Source organism: Malaclemys terrapin, chromosome 5, assembly GCF_027887155.1.
Source record: "Malaclemys terrapin pileata isolate rMalTer1 chromosome 5, rMalTer1.hap1, whole genome shotgun sequence".
Lineage (NCBI taxonomy): Eukaryota > Metazoa > Chordata > Testudines > Emydidae > Malaclemys > Malaclemys terrapin.
Window position 1 is genome coordinate 76,577,011 of NC_071509.1, and position 22,896 is coordinate 76,599,906.

General features: G+C 40.7%; 1 protein-coding gene across 3 annotated transcripts in view; it reads left to right on the forward strand.

Annotated features, from left to right (window-relative positions):
- The window catches only part of MARCHF1 (membrane associated ring-CH-type finger 1), a 234,781-nt gene that overhangs the window by 187,061 nt on the left and 24,824 nt on the right, over positions 1 to 22,896 (forward strand). For all 3 annotated transcript variants that reach the window (XM_054030754.1, XM_054030751.1, XM_054030753.1), the window contains one exon: positions 6,491 to 6,671. In XM_054030754.1, coding sequence (XP_053886729.1) covers positions 6,491 to 6,671 — 181 coding nt within the window. The remainder of the gene's footprint in view (positions 1 to 6,490; positions 6,672 to 22,896) is intronic.

A 22,896-nucleotide genomic window follows, 5' to 3' on the forward strand; every position in this document is an offset into this window, starting at 1 on the left:
GCCACCCAGAGCCTGCACCCTTGATTCCCTCCTGCACCCCAACCCTGATCCCCCTCGCACCCTCCAAAGCCCTCAGTCCTAGCCCAGAGCACCCTCCTGCACCCCAACGCCTCATCCGCAGCCACACCCCCAGCAGGAGCCCTCACCCCTCCCCCGCCCTGGTACCCATCCCTTTGTCCCAGTCTGGAGCCCCCTCCCACACCCTGAACTCCTCATTTCTGACCCCACCCCAGAGCCCACACCCCCAGCCAGAGCTCTCATCCCCTCCCGCACCCCAACTCCCAATTTTGTGAGAATTCATGGCCTGCCATACAATTTCCATGCCCACCCCTGTTCTAGAGGAAGTATCTGAAAGTTTGGATAGTGCGTATTCCCCTTCAGGACTCTGTTGGGAGTCCCTACGGGCAGAAGCATCCTTCCATCAAATGCCTTCGTGCCTGTTTCAGAACAAAGGCAAGTACAGCCTGGTGCAATTACAGTGGGGGTGGCCAGCAAGACAGAGAAAGGAGCTGCTTTCTGTGGCATGCTGACAAGGTAATGGGTCCTAATGTACGTTGTCAAGTAACAACATAACACCCATATTTAGCCTCATTTACAGCCATCCAGCCCCGTGAAGGCAGCTTCATATACCTCTTTAGCTGCTCCTTATAGTTGGCAGCATGGCTGGTTTATGTACCATGCCAGCACAGAATGTATCTGCCCTCTCTTCTGTCTTTGAAGGTACGTCTACACTGCAGCCAGAGGTGTGATTTGCAGCTCGTATAGACATACCCGTGTAGGTTGACCAGATATCCCGATTTCGTAGGGATGGTCCCAATATTAGGGGCTTTTTCTTATATAGGTGCCTATTACCCTCACACCCCCGTCCTGATTTTTCACACTTGCTATGGTCACCATATACCCATGCTAGTTTTAATCTAGGTAGCTCACTAAAATTGAAGTGAGAACACACTAGCACAGGCTTCAGCTTGGGCTACAAATGTAAGTTATGTGCCCACCGGTGTCCAGCAGGCTTGTGCAGTCCACGCTGAAGCCCACACTTGCCACATCCTCACGTCCATTTTTAGCAAGCTGGCTAAATTAAAGCTAGGATGGGTACATCTATACGAGCTGCAATTCACATCCCTGGCTGTGGTGAGATGTACCCTGAGAACTTCAGAAAGGCTTTGTTAATGCCCCATGGGCTTGCAGAGATGTAAATGAGGGAAGAATTTGGCCCTACGTAGTTAAATGAAATACAATGGAGCAAAATATCCTCTGAAATACCTTGATTTATTTTTTTCCAGACTGAGATATAGGAAAGAATGTGGAAGATCAAATAAATACAAATGTAAGGGCCACATTCTTGCAAAAATGCATTTAATTGGTGTATCCACACTCCCACATGAGTGCAGAAAATGGGTTACTGCATGTCTTTTTGCTCTTGTTTCTTTTATAAACTGCATCCACATTTCACGTGCAGACCTTAGCTGCCACTTTTTTAAGATATAGCCATGAGTGATGCAATTTATAGGAAAATATGGGTGTGGATATTTTGTGGATAAGGGATCTTTTTAAGACAAACCTATTTTAAATCTACAGTATATCATCTTTGGATTCTGGTGTCACCAATGTTAGAGTTTACATTGTCACCAGAAATCCCTGATGAGAAAATTATGCACGTGGATATGGCTTTATACATAAATGTACCAAATGTATCCTGAATCTTTTGTGATGTAAAGTCCATTTCTGGGGTTCTGGTGACGCAAACTGCCTGCAGTCTCCTTTCTGTGGGGGTCGTTCATGTGGCCAATGCCACCCTGCAAATGCTGGGTTCAAGATAATGTAGGTAGAGATGTATTGATTCAGTCATAATCCTAATCTGTCTCAGGAGAAAGCTCCTTCAGAACACTTTGCGCAGATCAGTTGATGGACTGCTTGAGAGTGGACTGTTCACCAATGGTAGTACAATCGCTCAGATAAAGCATGCAAGACTGATGCAGGATGGTGGAATATGTTGTTTGCTGCACAAGCAGGAATGAAATTGGCCTGTTTTCCGAACTACTGAAGTGTAAAGATAATTAGTGAAAGACAGGTTAGGATAACCGCTGTTCTCCCTAATGAGGGCAGAAATTAGCAGCTATTCTTCCTAATGAGGGTAAAATTGTTACCCTGCATGTGAAGGGAAAAATACAAACCTATTGCAACCTATCTATATCTCTAAATTATAGGCAGAGCAGGTGGTGACACTTATTATTAAGGTTGCCTGACAGTTTCTATTAAAAGACCCTATTTTCAGTTGCTAATAATTTTGCCAGATTTTAACCATAGGGGCTTAAAATGTTCCATGCCAGCTGTTTGCCCAGTGCTGGATATATTTTTTTTGTTCAGCTGTTTCTGAAAACAAGATTATGGAAAATTACATTGTTTTGTCCATGTTTTTTTTTTTAAAAAAAAGTCTTACAACCCTTTAGTTGAGAAACTCCAGTGTCTCTATGTTTTGGAGCAGGGACTTGAAATTTGGTAGGGGGGTCAGCCTGATGTCAAGGGTATGTGCTTTGCTGTCCCTGTGACAATCCACCCAAAGATGGCCAATTTATGAGCCCCTGAAAAAACACAGTTCTCACATTCCATCCTTTCTCTTTCTACAGTCCCTTTTCTCATTCACTACATATCCTTCCAACTTCAACAACAATTGAGTCAGGAAAAATGAGGAAGGAAAAGAGTCATGGAAAAAAGTAGTGTCTGATCAAGTAATTGGAGATTGTATCATAGTGCCTTAGCACAAGGGGGATGAATTAAGATTGCATGGGAAATCTTAATTTAGGCATTTCCTAACTTTTGAGTGCTTGACTGTGCAACCATAATAATATACTTTTAACAACAATTTTGGATGTAATATGTATAAGATAAAACTAAGGTAGCACAGTTATGTACTCAAAAGCCAGAAGATGATACAATTAAAGTTGCAGGTACAACTTTACCTCTGTCCACTTCTATGTATTCATTTAATTACATCATGCATTCAATTTGTTACATGATGCAATATATTAACATTCAGTTTTTGTGCAATCTTCTCATGTACATTTTAGAGCTGGTCAAAATTTTTCACAGCAAAAAATTTGTCAAAAATTGCTTTTTTAATAAAATACAAAACCATGAAAAATTGTCAATATTACTGAAACTGTCAATTCTTCTCTAAATTTTTATTTAAATTATTTTCAAATATATAATAAAAAAAAAAACCTCAGGCAGAGACCAGGCCTGCAAAATGTCAACCTGATATTTCAGCAATTTATGAGCATCAGAAAATGGGGGGCTAGAATGGAAAAACTTTGGCAGCTTTAAATATAGCTATTGCTAGCCCTCCAGCTATAATTATTTTATGCAATATTTTTTTCAACATCCTTGAAGAAAATCTTTTATAAGGTGAAATTTATGACCAGGGTAGGTGGGCAGTGGTAGACCTGGTCAATTGCTGTGCTGGGTCAAATCCTCCTAAGCCAAACATTCACATTTACTTACTCTGTCTTTAGGCAAGACATGCTGTGCATCATTCTAAGCCAATCTTTTATGGGTAAATAAATTACAAACAGAACAGAAATACACAGAAGAGACGAGCACTTAATATAGTGAAAATTGTTTCTAGAATAATTTCCTCTGGATATCATTTCTATTGCTAGAATGTTTGTTTTCTCATTGCATGTTTTTAATTTATATTTCAGATAGTGTTTTGTATTAAGTGTTTCTACTGAAGAATAGTTTTGTTCCTTTCAAAGTAGTACTGTCATTTTATTTGCAGATCCCAATGGAATTTTAGCTTGATATTTTAGCTGTTATAATAATGTAAAACGATTTCAACAATGGTTGTAAAAGACTCTTGGGTACCCAATTTAGTTGTCTAATTTCTAAATGGCTTAAATGCTGTAAAATAAATTAAATGTAACTGGAATTAAAATGAGCAAAGCCTTGTATTTTCCCTTTGGAAAATGGTTTTAATTTAAAAAGAAAGTGATGTTGCTTTTTTATGTAATGTTTCAGACAGAGATGAAACTTTTATCTAAACTGGCAAAGAGTAAGACTTACAGATTACCATTAGCAAAAAGGTAAGATCATAACTGCATTCACAAAACTTTAATCAACTCTTGGGAATGTGTGTGCTGTATCAAAATAGCTATTTATTCATTTTTTAAAAAAATATTAATCCCATTTAAGGGAGATTTTGAGTAAAAATTCAGTGTACAGTGAGGACACAATAGCTGAGGCTTCAATTTGTCAAGTTTGGCTGGGCTAGAATCATAGAATATCAGGGTTGGAAAGGACCTCAGGAGGTCATCTAGTCCAACCCCTTGTTCAAAGCAGGACCAATCCCCAGACAGATTTTTGCCCCAGATTCCTAAATGGCCCCCTCAAGGATTGAACTCTCAACCCTGGGTTTAGCAGGCCAATGCTCAAACCACTGAGCTATCCCTCCCCCCAAAGGTTGGAACACGGATGGATTTTTTTGTAGAATGTGAATTTGCCTGGACATGTACAAAAACCTAAAATGGTGCCCATGAGTGAAGATTTGTATCTTTGAGTAGTGCCTAGGCACCATTATCAGATCACCAACTGAACCAACTGTGTGGACAGTTCTCAATTTCATGTACTGTTTTCTTTTTAAGTTGTGTTTTCATTTCTGGCTGTACATCTGGAAGACTGATTCTGTTCTGCTTTTTCATTTTTGTAGACTAATTTTCTCATGGCTGTGGGCCAGGCCTTTGAAAGAAACGGAAGGGAGTTGAGTTTTTTCAATGGCACTTTTGGCATAAATCAACTCTTACTTGTCTTTCAAATTTCCTCTTTCTTCTGGCAATAGACTAGGTAGTGTATTTGCTACTGTTGTAGTCAATAGTTATAGCAACATATTTGCAAGACTTTGCTAGCCCTTCTCATGATTCATGTCAAGTGCTCATGTATCCTGATGGATATGACGCCCCTTCCCTGTGTAAAACAAATCCAGCTTGACAGTCCCATAGGGAACAGACTGGACATAGTTGTCTGTATATTGCGGCAAAAGTTTTTCTTTAGGTTTTCTCACATAAGCGACAGAATTTGCAGAAGAGTTACAAAGTGTTCCTTTTCTACATTTTAATTGCCTGTTGCAAGCTTCATGTGCCTCTGAAGGACTAAGTGCCGTGGTTACCACTTCTCTATTTTGAGGTTGATGTGGTTTGGGTTTTGATGCATTGCTTGTGGCTTTTTATTTTTTTCAGTTTGCCATTTAGGACGTCCATTTAGCTTTTGAGAGTGTTGTTGAAATTTAACTTCTTTTTAATGAACAGTCCTACAGCAAAGTCCTCTGTTCACCTGCAGAACAATTCTTAACCTTTCTAGAGACACTGTCAACAAAGGTGTCAGTAAGTACCAGTTCTGATTATTGTGGTTTTTGGTTTAGTTTTTAATGTGGACAGATGTTTACTAAGAACTGACTAAGATCACCAAGTCATTTGATGTAGGTCACAGAAAAGACATCAAATAATAGTACCTTTAGGACACTACTGACTCCAAATACATTTGAAACAGAGATCCAAATGTAAAAAAAAGCTCTGTATCCCATTACCAGCTAGGACTCAGTCTAGGACTAGTCCCCACAAGGTGCACACACAACACCCACAACATCTACAGTGCAGCTGGGAAGGAGCCTCCCAGGATGGGTAGACAGACTCAAGCTAGTGGGGCTTGAGGTAGTGTGCTAAAAATAGCAGCTTGGATTCTCAAACTCACCCGATGCTCTGAGTGTGAGCTCAGGTAGCTATGCAAGTCTCTGCTGGAGCTGCAGTTTCTATCGTGCTATTTTTAGCACACTACCTCAAGCCCCACTAGCATGAATTTGTCTGTCTTGCCTAGGAAGCTCGCTCCCAGCTGCAGTGTAGGCATAGCCAGGCTGGCTGCCGCTGTAGTCTTTGTGCTTCCAGATAGTGCAGCTACCTACCTCAAAAGGGGCAGAAACGAATGGAGAACAGACAGGGCTGTGACTCTTCCAATCCCTTCTCACCCTCTCCCAAGGGGACTGTATGAATCCTAAAGATATCCACCTGTCTGTCTCCCTTACCCCTTAGACCATTTTCAGGGTAGGCTTTCTATACCTTTCATACTTTGCCTGTTTAACTTGGGGTCTGATTCTGTCATCCTTGCTGAGAATATCACTGGGACTACTCACAGAGTGAGATACTACTTACTCAGCATGAGTAAGGTGACAGAACTAGGCCCTAAAGGTTTTGTCATACAAAAGCTGGGAGGGGGGAGGGAAATGAGTATAATTTCTACTGATTCATCTCTATATCACACAGCAAATTCAAAGTGTCAGAAGGGAATGAGGAATGCATTTCTGGGCTCTAATCTAAAAGGTCACATACCTTGAGTCTTATGAATGTCAAATCTGAGAATGAAAAGCAGTGTAAATAAACCAGTGTTTTTGCTTTGCTCCTTGGAAAGCTCCCTTACTATCTGTTGCTGTCCTCCCTGTCAGGATCTGTCACTGTGAGGGAGATGATGAAAGCCCCCTCATCACACCATGTCGCTGTACAGGGACCCTACGCTTTGTTCATCAGGCCTGCCTGCACCAGTGGATTAAAAGCTCAGATACACGCTGTTGTGAACTCTGCAAGTATGACTTTATAATGGAGACCAAGCTCAAACCTCTCCGGAAGGTACGATATTAGTAATTTAATTACATTCAAGTGCTGAAAGGATGAGATGGCTGCACAACCTGCTGACACATTTAAGATACATTTACATTTCCCAAATGTCATTTGATTTACTGTTGCAATAAACACAATGGGGGTGATGCTCTACTCCACAGAAGTTGATCAGTTTACAGCAGCTGTGGTTCCGGTCCAATGTGTTTCATGCCCTTAGAACATTGTCTCATATGATATATTTTGCTGTTTAGATTTTTCTTCCTTATCTTTGGTGTTATATTGGTATGTACATAGATTATAAAACCAGAAGGAACTCAATGATAATCTAATCTGATCTCTCACATAATATAGGCCATAGAATATCACCCAGCAATTCCTCCATCAAGCACATAATTTTTGGTTGAAATTTATGTAGATGATTGTGCAGAGATGGAAACTGGAGATAACCCAATAATGCTTCTAGATGCATACATGTTAATGGTTACATTTGTGTGAAAATTTATAATACCCATCCATGTGCATTAAGTTTCCTCTGTAAATTAGGTTACATTAACTGATTTGGTATCTAGGAAGTCAAGTATATGCAGCTTGAGGATAAATTATTCTTCCAGGTGAATCTTTTAAAAGTCAGTTTAATTGACAATAAAGTGTCAGTATACAGAAGGTGAAGAGATGTTAATTTTTTTGCAAAAGGGAAATATCCTTTCTTTCTCTTGTGATTTTCTCCCTCCCCTTCCCCCAATACATCATTGTGTCCTGCTGAGGTTTTATTATCTTTAGGGTTGGAGTTTCACTAGAGCCAGCATCTAATTTAAAGCTAACCTTTAATTTTTATGTGAGGTTTTTCTGAAAAAGTGATTATGTAAAAATAACATCTTACTCAACAGACTTGTTCCCTATGTGTATTCAGAGCCACTTCGGTGAAAAAAAGATAGGTTTTACTGCTTTTTACTCTTGTTAACACAGCCTAGAGAGAGTGAGCCGGACGCTATGCCTTCCTGTGTCTCATTCACAGAAATTATTTAGCAAGTTCCAATCAATTATACCAGCTAATAAAAAGCACTGGGGCTGTGCAGGTGTCATGGAAGTCTTAATTTGATCTGCAAATGCTTTATCACAGATGGTCATGTTACAGAGAAGGAATACTTTATTTTAAACTGCCAGTCCTGCAAACTCAACCTGGGATCTGAGAACTGAGCACATCTAACAAAGTTATTAATTATTATTTATATTTTTTAAAATACAAAGGCAAATTGTATCTGATGGAGCATACTTAAATATCTTTAGTCACACGCTCTGGCATGATCTAAACAAATTGCTCACTCTCGCCAACATAACTGCCAAACTTACAAGTAAAAATTGCCATGTTTCCCAAGTGAATACACATGAGAGCATGATATTTAAAGAAAGAAGCTGCCTAATTCCACTATACATTAAATTTAAACAGTGTGTGTGGAAAGCCCAAGAAATACAAGTTACAGCTTCCATGATTAAAAGAAATGAAAAACTAACGTATTACTATTGACATCTGAGCAGGTAACTCTCACTCAGAATTCTTCTTTCATTCTGAAAATTGTATGGAATACTGGCAAATTTAGAGTGGTTACACAAAACCACATTTGTGTAAGTCTGTAACTTTCTTCATTGAATGGCGAATACTTTAGTCATGGCCCCCTGATTCTCAGTTATCACCAGTTTTTGGTAATATCTCTGATTTTGTACATGCCAGGGATTGTCCCTCCTTTTCAGAAAATAGTTATTTTCCACTAGAAGAAGCATTCTAAGCCCAGTTTATTTCAGCAATATTAAAAGATGCCAACCAGCCTTTTCCCCCCAAAATTCATAACTTACCAATATTGTATGTACAGTATGGGCCCAGGGTATAACTGCATGGCCTAGTCCTCCCACTGAAATTAGTGACAAAAGTTTGAATTTTATATTGTAATTTGGGCTCGGAAATATACTTTTTCTCCTCTTTCTTGCTGGTCTTCTCTGGTTAATTCTTCTCTGCTCATTTCTTCAACATACCAAAATTACCGGGAATTTCTTTGAAACAATACTGAGAAGTTCTTAAAATTATCTATATTACTTGCATTAATGGAGTCCTGAGTATTACATCCTTTTGATATAATATCACGGCTATACCATGCCTAAGTGTTTACATTTATCTCTTCTTATCATGTCACCATGTTAAGATACACCATACAGCCATGAAGAAGCTGTTTTGTATGTTGTTGCAAAAGCAAAATTAGAATGGGAAGAGAGATCACACAGAGATCAGCCATATGAATGTTCATGTGTGTTAGTAGTTGTGGCAGTAACACAATCTATATGAACTTGGTGGATTCAGATGTCCTAACCTGTCCCAATAATGTTCTATAATCCCACTCAGCCCTTCAAAGGCATCAGATGGAGGCTCCTCTTCCTATGCCAAAGCATTGCCTACCCACGCACTACAATCCTGATCCCATTCCCAATCAAATGAATGTGAGTTCTGCAACTGATATCAATGATAGCAGGATTAGTCACTTCATTGGGAATCCCCAAAACAATTATTTCCTCTCTACAACTGGTCAGTTCAGAACACTGAGAGTGACTTTTATGGCAAGGGTAGCCAAGGCGAGGCATTTTCAGGTTAAATGTGATCTGTAGAATTCTAGAACATATAGCCACAGCTACCGTCATATTTAATGGAGGAGAGGGCCACAGAGACTACCTATCTCTATCCATGCAGTTTAGCTGGGCCTGCTCTTATGGCTAAATCCTATCGAAAAAGGTAATCTTTCTCTAGGCTTTTTCAACCATTCTTATAGAATTTAATAGAAAATTATAGCACTGCTAAACAATTTATAAGATGGTTCAGAAAAACCTATCATTCTCTATTAATTAAATTCTGTAAGCTTTTACATTTACATTTCTATACCATTGATGTTATCTCTATTAAATTCAATAGGACTATCCCATAACTCTGGATCTGTCCATGTGTAGGAGGTATATATTTTAAAAATGGGTGAAGGGGGAGAGAAAGCAAGTATGTGTTCCAAAGTAGTTCAGAGTAAGGCTGCGGCTGGCTACACTAGAGAGCTTACAATGGTGCAGCTGCGCCGCTGTAACACTGGTAGTTCAAATGCTTAAGCCGATGGGCGAGAGCTCTCCCATTGACTTAAGTCCTTTAGCCCCTGTGAGTGGCCGTAGCTATGTTGGTGGGAGAACCCTCCAACATAGCGCTGTCCATACCAGCGCTTAGGCCAGTGTAACTTACATCGCTCAGGGGGTGGTTTATTCACATCTCTGAGCAACATAACTTAAGCTGTAGTGCGTACATAGCCTAAAAGTGCGTTACCATGAAGTACATTATCCTGTGGCTCTATTGTACATTTATAGTGCAGTTTCATTTTGGAGTAAAATAACAAACTAAACAAATTTTTTACAAATGAGAATACTTATTACTAGTGAATGAGGGTAGAAAAACTGCTTTAGGAAATAGTTACTTCCAGGCTAAATACATTAGTTATGTGGATTGAGAAATGTTGGTGTATAACAGGCAGTTTCTGGAAACTATGATTACTTCAAGAGTGCCTGAATCAACTGTAAATGCATCAAGACGTAAAGGAATCAGTTAAAAATACAATGATGACAATGAAAAATGTATAGAAAAGCAATTTACATATTCCTGTCTAATTTGATCACAGAAGTTTTATTAATATTGAGAAAGCCATGGTATTCGCAGATAACCTGTTAAAGATTCCCTTTTAAAGAGGAAAACAATATGGCTTTGATTGTCAAACCACTTTAAATATGAAAGATTTCCCGCCTCCAACCCCACACTGGTCTCCAGAGATTCCCTCGATGACCATCCCTTTCAAAGCCATCTATATAGACCCATCTTTTCCAGACCATCCTTCTCCATGTAGACTACTGCCCTCTGCCTAGTGGATCTTGGCTCTCAGCTATTCAGGTACCTTCTATTGCAAACCTCCATGTGCTTTTAACAGATTCCACAGCCTGTTAGGCCACTGTCAGCTCCCCCAGATCCCCACACAGCCTCTTGCTCTACAGAGCTGTTGAACTTCATTAAGGAAGGCAAACTATAAAGCACAGAAGTGCCAGCAAAATGGTAGATTTCTGAGGTTCACACAAGGAAATTTTCAGCAATTGAGAACAGAAGGCTATTATTTGACAGATTTTGTGGTGATCTAGGACACTGAGCCAAGATTGTAACCTGATCTTGGGAGATACTGAGCTCCCTTTGGAAGTTAAGGTGCTTAGCAATTTTCAGGATCGGGTCCTTAAGACTCAGTCTTGCAGCCATGCAAATGAGGGTTTGAGCATCTCTTGCAAAGTTGCTGAGTGCCATCAGCTTCCAGTAGATCACACTTGCATCCAATCCCTACTGTATGTTATGTCCACTGGGGACTTAGTCATTGATTTCATGGGACCTGAGAATACTTGAAAGACAGTACGGTGGTAGGCACAGATGAGAGAAGTGCTCAAAGCCAGGCAAGATCAGGTCCACTGGTAGGGTAGCGGTTTGATATACACAATCCAATAAGGTGAAATAACAGTTATTTCACCTTATTGAATTGTGTATACAGTTAGCGGAGAGAGATGCTGTTTCATGGATACAGTTAGCTGACTCCTATGACTAACTGTGGTATGTAACCTATCTCTTAAATCAGCCTCCATACCAGATGACTGGAGGGTAGGTACTGTAATGTCGATTTTAAATAAGGCTCCAGAGGCAATTCTGGCAATTACAAGCTGGTAAACCTAACTTCAGTACCAAGCAAATTGATTGAAACTATAGTAAAGAACAGAATTATCAGACACATAACTAAACACGGTATGTTGGGGTAGAGTCAACATGGCTTTTATAAAGGGAAATGATGCTTCATCAATCTATTAGAATTCTTTCAGGGTATTGACAAGCATGTGGACAAGGACAATCCAGTGGGTATGATGTACTTGGTCTTTCAGAAAGCCTTTGATGAGGTCTAATTGGCCACAGAAGACCCAGAGAAAGACAGGCCCTCAGAGGGCTGAGAAAATGGCCACTGAGGGCACTAGAAGCAAAATCCCCTGCAATGCCATATCCAGGCGCGAGGGAGTGCCATAGAGGTGAAGGTGTGCTATAATACACTCCTTTCTTGTTTTTGAAAAACATTTTGTTCTGTTCATCCCTAATAAGGGTTCTGCAAACCATGGGCACTCCATGGACTACAATCTGAGAACTAATGGTTAGAGATGGACTGTTCTGTATCTATAATATTCTTAAGAATTTAGCCTTTTTTTGACTAGCAAGCAATTCATGACTCCGTCTTCATTTTTCTTTGAATGTATTTGTTCTTTGTAAGTATTTGCTGAATAGTTTTGATGAATAATGTTCAACATATGGATTATTTGACAGCTGTTCTCTTTGGCTCTTTACTATTCACATTGTGTGGTCAGTCACCTAAATATTGTTTCTGCTCCCTGTTGGATGACTAAAGCTTGTTGAATAGGGGAATAGTGAATAATGAAGAACCAGCTTCTGGTATGAAAAAACATTGTGCTAAAAGGCATGAAACTTGATTCACAAACGATGAATAATGTGAGTCTATGAATCATAGTAAATTGAACTACACAAGTTTAATAAAACATTATTAATGAATCAGCTTTTTTAAAGTATTCCACCAGCTCTACTAAACCCACCAAACAGCTGTTGGCTTAAAACAATTATTTTCACTACTACCATCAGGGCTAGATTTGAAGCAGCAATCTGAAGGTGAAGGGCTCAATATCCTTGTGACGGGCTGGATCACAGAAACCCCTTTGGGAATGCCACCTGATGTGCCTAGACTACCTCTGAGCCTGTTTTCCCTGCCAGCTTGGGACGTCAGAACCTTCCCTTGTTTGAGCCAGACACGCTTGCCTGCTGCAAACACAGATCCAAGACTGAACCACGTCCCCCACAAGCTGCAGACTTAACTGAAAACAGCTTATGAAGTGCTCCTGTCTCCAACACTCAGATACCCAGCTCCCAATGGGGTTCAAACCCCAAATAAATCTGTTTTACCCTGTATAAAGCTTATACAGGGGAAACTCATAAATTGTTCGCCCTCTATAATATTGATAGAGAGAGACGCACAGCTGTTTGTCCCCCCAGGTATTAATACATACTCTGAGTTAATTAATAAGTAAAAAGTGATTTTATTAAACACTGAAAGTAGGATTTAAGTGGTTCCAAGTAATAGGAGACAGAACAAAGTGAATTACCAAGCAAAATAAAATAAAACACACAACTCTAAACCTAGTACAGTAAGAAAACTGAACACAGATAAAAATCTCACCCTCAGAGATGTTTCAATAAGCTTCTATTACAGACTGGATGCCTTTCTAGTCTGGGCACAATCCTTTCCCCTGATACAGTCCTTGTTCCAGCTCAGGTGGTAGCTAGGGGATTTCTCATGATTGCAGCCTCCTTTGTTCTGTTCCACTCCCTTATATATCTTTGTCCCTCTCTGGGTTCCCACCCCTCCTTCTAAATGGAAAAGCACCAGGTTAAAGATGGATTCCAGTTCAAGTGACATGATCACATGTCACTGTAAGACTTCATTGCCCACTTGCCAGCACACACGTATACAGGAAGACTTACAAGTAAAACAGAGCCATCTACAGTCAATTTGTCCTAGTTGATGGGAGCCATTAAGATTCTAATCCACCATTAATGGCCCACACTTTGCGTAACTACAATAGAACCTCAGAGTTATAGTTCATATTTCTAGTTTCAGATACAAGAATGATACATTTATACAATTAGGATGACCACACTCAGTCAGGCCTGCACAACATGCGGCCCGCGTGGGCTCACTGTGCGGCCCACGGGGGGGTGAGTAGGCAAGCAGCAGGTGAAGGAGGGGGGCTGAGTAGGCAAGCGGGCAGGCAGTGGTGGGGAGTGAGTAGGCAAGCCGGGGGGGTGGGAGGCTGAGGAGGCGAGTGAGCAGGTGTGCAGTGGCCGGGTGAGTAGGTGAGCTGGGAGAGGGGGGCTGAGGAGGTGAGCCAGGGGAGGGGGGCTGATCTGGTCTGGCTCCCATCCCCTCTCCCAGAGGAGCGGAGGTGAGCTGAAACAGGGAGCGGTTCTTCTACCCTCCATTACTTCCTGTGCCCCCCCACCCTAGCTCACCTCTGCTCCACCTGATCCCCTGAACATGCCACTGCTCCGCTTCTCCGCCCTCCCTCGCCTGAGAGGGAGTGGGGAGAAGTGGAGCGGCGGCACGCCTGGGGGAGCAGGCGGAGTGGAGGTGAGCTAGGGCGGGAGGTCGCCGGGGGCCCGCAGGAAGCAATGGGGGACGGGGAATGCGGCATGCCGGGGGAGGAGGCGGGGCTGGGGATTTGGGGAAGGGGTTGAGTTGGGGCAGGGCTGGGGGCAGAGGAGCACAAAAAAAGGGGGGGGGGCACCATTTTTTTTGCTTGGGGCGGCAAAAATCTTAGAGCTGGCCCTGCCCTCTCCAAGGGTTGCAGCTGTCTGGAGGTGCCTGCCTTCCACACCATCCTCATTCACACCTCATTCATTCAACAGGGCAATTGATTACAAAGTGGGGGGAAGATCTTATTCTACTTCTAGCAAAAAGACATTTTCTTTTACCTTAATTATACTACTTTAGGGGCCCACTATAACAAATTACTGAGGTTCAATACCGCTGTTTCGGTGGGGCGGCGCTGGGGAAGGAGGGTTTGTTTCCGCGGGGCAGGTGGTGCTGGGGGGGGGGGGTTCGGCGGCGCTTTGGGGGTTGTTTCCGTGGGGTGGGTGGCGCTGGGGGTGGGGGTTGGTGGCGCTCGGGGGTTTCGGCTCTCAGCTGTTTTCTTTGGAATAGCCCTCGCCGCTTTATGAGTTGTGCAGGCCTGCAGTAGATTATAAGCTTTGTAATGATACCTTACAAGAGACCTTTTGCATGAAGCATATTCCAGTTACATTATATTCACACTCATTAGCATATTTTCATAACATCATCTGGAGTGCACCGTCACAATCCTATTACCAGTCTTGCCACTAATTCTCACAAACCTCTGTTTGATACCAAACTGTGGAGGTTTGGCTCTTGATTGCAGTATGTTCCGTTACAAATGTTTTCATAATAGCATCTTTGGAACATTTCAAATGCCGGACTTGTAAGGATCAGAAATGAAACCTATTTACAGATTATCTACATTTCTATTTCTACTATACCATGAAACAGGATTGGCATTAAAAGAACATTGTTTTAACTTGACTGGTGAAGTACCATATTTATTCAGAGGTTTTATGCCTCAGACTTCCGTTTGCCCTTAAATATGTATTAATGTTGTTTACAACACAGTCTAAGATTGTGTGATTAACCCACATTTACGTACTTGAACTTCAGTAAAGCATTTGACATGGTACCATGTGGGAAATTATTAGTTAAATTAGGAAAGAAGAGGATCAGTACAAGCATTGTAAGGTGGATAAGGAACTGGCTAAAGGGGAGGAAGCAACAGGTTGTGCTAAAAAGTGAATTATTGGACTAGAAGGAGATTGCTAGTGGAGCTCCTCAAGGATCAATCTTGGGACCAATCTTATTCAATATTATTGTTCACTACCTTGCCACAAACAGGAGTGTGCTAATAAAATTTGCTGATGATACAAAGTTGGGAAGCATTGTCAGTACAGAGGAAGATCAGAATATTAGACAGGAAGAGCTGGATGACCTTGAAGACTCCCATGACAGAAATGGGATGAAATTCAATAGTACGAAGTGCAAGTTCAAACACTTAGGCTTGGTCTACACTAAACCCCCAAATCGAACTAAGGTACACAACTTCAGCTACGTGAATAATGTAGCTGAAGTTCGAAGTACCTTAGTTCGAACTTACCTCGGTCCACACGCGGCAGGCAGGCTCCCCCGTCGACTCCGCGGTATTCCTCTCGTCTAGCTGGAGTACCACAGTCGACGGTGAGCACTTCCTGGTTCGACTTATCACGTCCAGACAAGACGCGATAAGTCGAACCCAGAACTTCGATTGCTAGCCGCCGAATTAGCGGCTGGGTGTAGACATACCCTTAGGGTCTAATAATAAGAATTTCTACTACAAGCTGGGTCTTGTCAGTTGGAAGCAACAAAGGAGGAGAGAGACCTGGTTGTGTGGGTTGATCCCAGAATGACTATGACCCACCAATGTGAAGCATCTGTGAAAAAGGCAAATGCGATCCTAGGATGTATCAAGTGAGTCATTTCCAGTACGGAGCAGTATTAATGCCATTGAACAAGGCACTGGTAAGACTTAATTTGGAATACTGTTTACAGTTGCATCACCTGTGTTCAAGAAAGGCAAATTCAAAATGAAACAGGTGCAGAGAACAGCTTATTGGATGATAAGGGGAATAAAGGGTCTGTCTTAGAGAGGAGACGAGTTGGCTTGTTTAGTCTAGCAAAAAGGCATCTGAGAGGGGATATGATTGCTTTCTATAAGTACATCAGTTGGGTAAATAGCAGGGAGGGTGAAGAGCTATTAAAGTTCAAGGAGAATTCTGGCACTAGCAAAACTAGGTATAAACTAGCCACGAACAAATTCAGGCTGACTATTAGAAGAAGGTTTCTAACCATCAGAAGGATGAGATTCTGGAACAGCCTCCTAATGGGAGTTGTGAGGGAAAACAATTTATTTTGTTTTAAGAGAGAGCTGGACAAATTTATGAGTGTGATTGTATGATGGGATTGCTTGTGGTGGTAAGGGGGGGACAAGGCTCAACAGTGCTGGAGTTCACTTTTGGTTTATGTCATATGTCCTAAAAGCTCATACTTTGGGGTTTCATCTAGCCATCTCCAGGGGTCAGGAATGGATTTTATCTCCCACTCCCCTCCCCCAGTGTATTCTGTTGGGTTTCCTTTAATCTCCTTCCTCAGAAGAATGAGGAATGGTCACAGCTAGAGATGGTACATAGGATGGGGAGGGCCAGGGCTCTGAAGTGGCATGGAAAATTCTCTCTCTCTCAGGTGCTTGGCTGGCTGGTTATTGCTCACATGCTCAGAGGCTAATTGATCATTATATGTGGGGTCAGGAATTAATTTCTCCCTAGGTCAGATTGGCACTTACCTTGCGGGATTTTCAGTAGAGTTATATCTGAGTCAGACGGGGCCATAGGCCAGATTCTCAGTTGATGTAAACTTGATAGTCTCGTTGAAATCAAAAGTCATATGCCAATTTATACCAGTTTGCCTATCCCAGTCTCTTCCAGGCCTCATGTGCTATAAAATAAAACTTAGATATGTCATTTTGGTTATTTATATTGAAGTAACCTTTATTTTTTTAAAAGTTCTAATACATGGTTTGAAATGCTGTCAATGAGCAGCACTTTTGAAAATGAGGCCACTTGCCTAAACATGGCTTTAGAAGCCTAGAGGTGGTTAAGTTTGAAATTCTAGGCCACTCTTTCTAGTCAGGTTTATTTCTACTGATGTGCATTATATCTGCTTACATTTATAAGGCAATTTTGTTTCACTTGATGATTTTCCACTCAGCATCTCCACTGTGTATCACTCAGTTTCCCATTTAGGAGCTCCCCTTGTTTATCATGTGGAGGATTAAAGAAAGAATTAACCTGTTTTAGTGTTCCTTATTGAAGTCTATCAGGCTATAGCTCCACCCTTGAGAAAATCAATTCTCCTTTTAAAAGGTTGGCATCTTGGTAAAGTTGCAGCTACAGTTCAGAGATACTCAATCCAATATTTGAAGCGTGAAGCATAGTAAAAAACATAAACTGAATCAACATATTACAATAATCCATATGGAATGGATGAAAGCATCAAATTAAAATGTGCATAACACAGAGATACATCTTCAAATGGAGATTTTCCCCAAAGCCTCTCACTATGATTATATTTCAAATTACTTTTCATATTTAAATCTTGCTGTCTAGTTAAAGATTTTTGGTCTCTGATGAGCTATTTTCCCTTAATGTATTATCTCAACTGATTTTTCTGTAGGGTCAAATATGACTTTTTCTCCCTGGTTTTGATTTAACTTTGGAAACTTTTTAAATAACCATTTACAGTAAAATCTGTGTTATCTGGCACTTTACCAACCAGAAAACTCTATAAATTGGCATTTCTGATCTTCATTGAAAGCCCAGTTTATATTCCAGTTGGTGTGGGGCCAGCAGGCTCCCTGCCTGGCTCTGCGTGACACCTCAGAAGCAGCGACATGTCCCTGCTGCTCTTAGGCAGAGAAAGGCCATGAGGGGTTCAGAGTGCGGGAGGGGGTGTGGAACGCAGGCTCTGGGAGGGAGTTTGGATGTGGGAGGGGGCTCAGGGGAAGGTGTTGGGGTACGGGAGGGGGTGCAGGGTGCTGGATCCGGGTGGCGCTCATCTGGGGTGGCTCCCCGCAAGCAGCACTGTCCCTGCATGTCCTATTGGCCTCAGTTCTCAGCCAATGGGAGCTGCAGAGCCAGTGCTCAGAGCGGGGGCAGCAGCCCCTGTCCCGTGCCCCAACCCCCTGCCCCGAGCCCCCTCCCACACCCAATCTCCCTCCCTCTTAGTTAACTGGAATTTTTTACATACCGGCACCCCCCATTCCCTGAACATGCCGAATAACAAAGCTTTTACTGTATTTAGGAAGTAAGAGCAATTTCACAAATCATTATCATGTAATTACCATTAACCATTAAAAATGAATTTATCAACTTTGTTTATGCAATAATTCAGGCACCATTTTATTTCTATTTGGAAGAGTAATAGAAGTTACAGGATGATCCTCCTTACAAAACGTAAGGCATGTTTCTGGGTTTTCGTAAATTGAATGACAATTCTGTCATTACTCATATTAACAAATTAAATGCAAGTCTAGAACTATTAATATTCAAACAAATGTGATCTTTTTTGTTTATCCATTAGAGAATGCTTCCACGCATTCACTAGTTTTGCAGCCTGTGTTTGTTTATACATTGATATTGTATACCAAATCAAGTATTACTACTAGACAGTTCTCAACTGGGCTACTGATTTTCAAATATCAGAGGACTCCATGGGATTACCTTAGGTAGCCCACTGATACCCATAATGGGGCGGAAGGAAGATAAGGTCTCTTCCCACATAACATCAGCCCATAATAAGAATAATAAAATATATAGAAGAAATAAACTCATTTAAATGGGTTAGCTCATATTCAAGACTCTCCAAAGGAAAAATTTAAAGTCACTGCTGTCCTCCCAGTGCACCAATGGGGTAGATTATAGTGACTCAGTGGTTGAGGCAGGTCAGTGGAGAATTAAGTTATTCAACACAGAGATTCACTATTGGGTCAAAAGCAGATATTCCGTTTTAATGCAATAGTGAACAAATTATTACCCTTTGTCTGTAGCAGGGCTTGCTGGGTCCTAGGGAAGGGGCTGGCAACTGATTAAGATCTACTTAGTATTGTTCTCTATGAGATGCAAGAATAAAAAGCCATAATACCGGTCACAAATGAGCTCCCTCAAAATATCTTCAGGCAAAACTCTGTTACAGATTTTGTATACAGTATGTTGTGTTTGCTAATAATAATAATCCAGTCTCTCTCACCGAGTCCATTCCATGAACACTTAGGGAAAGATTCTCACACTACTCCTTATATTGTTTCACCTTCATGGGTACAACAATTTTCCTCCATGTGTTTGGCAAAATTTTCAGTCTCAATTTACCCATAGACTCTATAGAGGCAGAAAACAGTGCAGAATCTAGCATATCAAAGTGACATTATAACTATCCTCCAAATCTTTGTATTCTATATAATACATTCTTCTCATATGGTTTAAAGTCAGCTTTTCACAAGGGACACAGAGTTAGAAGAGAATGACTTAGGTTTCATTAGGAAAAATGTTTTCTTTGTGATGGAGCCTTGAAATTGTGTGGTCAGTACAAAGCCAGAGAACCTTTAGGAAGTGCATCTGTCTGACAATAGAAATAGTATTTTACTGGAGGGATTATTTCAAGGCTTGATGATTTGAGGATAAATCTTCTTTATCGGATGATATAATAATTGAAATGAAGGCAAAATATGCTGAAAGATGTTGATTTCTTTTTGTTTAAAAGATAGCTTCACTTTGATCATTCCTATTTACGCTCATTATTTAAAAACATGCCATGTGGTATTCACTGCTGAAGCTGATATTCCCTGCAGAGAGAGCTGTGTGAGCTCCTGCTGTGAAATCAAGCTAGTCCATTACAAAACACTCCTCCCAACAGAAGAGATTCTCTCAGAACCTGAATTGATCTGCAGTATCTCCTAGGAAAAAAGGAAACTTTTGAGCAGTCACTACTGTATCCCTTGCTGTTTTCTTCCTATTACTCTAAGCTGTGATGTAGAAACCACATGGCCTTTTCATTATCTTTATAACAAGGTCCATGATAAGAAGTGATAGCTAACGCGTGGGTCCGGTAACATTGACTTGCTGTGGGATTCGTTTCCTTTTAACCTAATTTGGTGGATACGTTTCAATCCTTGACATAGCAGAAGGTCCTGCATTTTCCTTTGATTTCTGCTACGCAGTGTTGTCAAGGCAACCAGCATCAGTGTTTTCTTTCCTACAGTAAACTAAGACTCAAACATTGCAAGCCTTAAATCACACTCATTTCTTGTAATATGTGAGGTCAAATACTTCACCAGTATGCACAAAGGCACAAAGCTATTACTTTTTTATTGGCTATCATGTCATTATAGTGAACAACTTTGTGCACAAGGGAGAATGTGTATATTAAAGCTTTTAAAGTTAAAATAATTCTATAGCATTTATGTCCGGTTGTGATGCCTCAAGGATACAAGGGACTGTTTTGTACAGACAGTTGTTGTACCTCTAATGTTTTAGATATGATAGTTGAGCTCTACTGCTAATTTGTATGTAAACCGATCACACATATACTTGTTCTTGTGGTGCAACCTTCTCATGACTTGTGCCACAACAAGAACAATAGGTCATAAATATTTCACAGTGGAAAGTCCGGGCTAGCCACCTCTCCCAATATTTCCTTTTGTTCTATTCAGTGGAGGTTCTGCTGCTCCTGTCCCAATTTACAGTGCCTTACACCAGCTGAGAATCTGTCCCCCCCAACCTTTCATGACCCAAAAATATTCCCAAGGTATCTTCATGCTAGCGAAATGTCATCACAGAACATTGTACTGTGACGCCCCAGTGCAGCAGCCTTCCTGAAGAGAATACAAGATGGCTTTTATTGTTTCTAATATCGCTTTGCTGTTCACGGTGATTTGGGCTCTTATTTTAAGATAAACAACCAAGGCTTTGGTTATCAGAATATAACGCTTGTTAAAAATCAACTACTAAAAGCTATTTCCTCTTTCACTCATCTGCCGTTCCCAAGTTCTGTATTTCCCCAGCTACAGTGGCTGATCTCAATAACGCTCACGGAAGTGTAAGGAATTCAGGATATTGCTCAACTTTAGATGTTTGTGATGTCATCCACTGCTGCACAGAAACCTGAACGTGAATCTGGCTAGGTAAAATGCCTTCTGTACATTCCAAACTCTCATTGTGTGACAAAGTTAACACACACTTGGGGGCTGTGGGTAAGCCCAGAGTCCCAGCTGTGCTCCTCACGGAAATGTAGCATTTCAGCAGGTGCTGAGATTATTACAATTCTGCTCTACTCGGTAGTGTGGCCTGTGGAACTCAGAATGAGTCTAGACCTTTTATCCCCATCCTTTTTGGTGAAGAGTCCAGTCAAGCATGTCCTAATAGTGATATATGAAACATGGGTTTTGGGAATTTACTGAGCTATACCGGAAAATTTAAAAACATAAGAAGCAGAAAACATCAATTTTTCAGTTCTCAGCCCCAACCTGGATTTAAAACAAATCTGAAGCTTTCAGTTATTTGTTTACTTTTGGGTAGTTCCAAAAATACTTGAAACATTCAGTTTTTAGGGCTTGATTTTGAAGCTGATGGGAATTTTGCCATTGGCTTTAATGGGAGAGGGCTGTTTGCCAGCCTAATACTGATTAATAATGTAATAAATGATTAAATTAATCAAATTAAAATATCCAAACTTTACCGAGATTATTTAAATTAAACTTCCAAATCATATGAGTAGTTCTGAATGGAGGCCTTCCTTAGCTAAGAAGCAGGTTACATATAGTGTCTGCCTGGATCTGCTTTGCTTGTTATTGGTGGAATAAATGTAACTATTTCATTTACAATATATATCATGGCTCTTCTCTTGTAACCAACTGCTATATTCGCAGCACTGGGTCTAAATTATGTTAAATTAGAGAAAATAATATATTTAACTTCCTATATTTTACAACTTTCAGTATTGAACTCATTTTTCTTTTAAGTTTATAAATATAGTCTTTCACTACAAGGACATAAAATGTTCTACATATACCTCACTCCCCTGCCACATGATGTTCAGAAGTTGGATGTGTGAAAAGTAAAAGCACAATATTAGATCTTTGCCAGAGGACGTTGAGGATGTAAAGTTTGCCTCAACTCCTCATCTGTGTGTTATGGCTGTACTTTTGTGAAGGACTCTCCTGGATTATTCAGCACAGATTGCTTTTTGTTTCATTAGATCAGAGGATCATCTCCATGGAGAAAAGTATAAGAAACAATGAGATAGGAGTGTTTGTTTATTGACAAATTGGTACATTTTTTGCAAAGGTCAAATTTTAAAAAAATAAAGTACCTCCCTTCTTTCAATCACTGGGATGTGGCAAGTCATGCATTTGAATCGGACATATATATTACACTTGCACTTGAACAGTCAAGTGTACTGACCTGATCAAGCTGAAATGCACGAGAAAATGTCAGTCTGGCAGACCTTTGGCCTATCGAGTCACCCAAATCAAACACCTTTCTTATGACTGATTTGAATAAGTGAATATCAAATACTGGGTTCTGTTTCTCCACCCAAGTAAGGTTAGTTTATTCTTCAGGAAGAAAATAATGACCACATGAAAAATGGCTATTTTCAGGATCACTTGCACTATTTACTGGGTGAGTAGGAAGGAGCAGAATTGGTTGAGGGCAATTTTGTTTGCATCTAACAGAACAGAAAATGAAAATAAAAACAGGGACGCAGATGGGGATTTGGGTGGCAGCTTTTAGAGGTTCATCCAACTCTTATCAAATTATGTCTGAATTAAAGGTTCCCTAGTGCACTTTAATGTAGTCCCATTTCAAGCAGAACTATGCTAATGTGCGCTAGGGAACTTTTAGTGCACGTCAGCAGGATCCACATGGGCCATT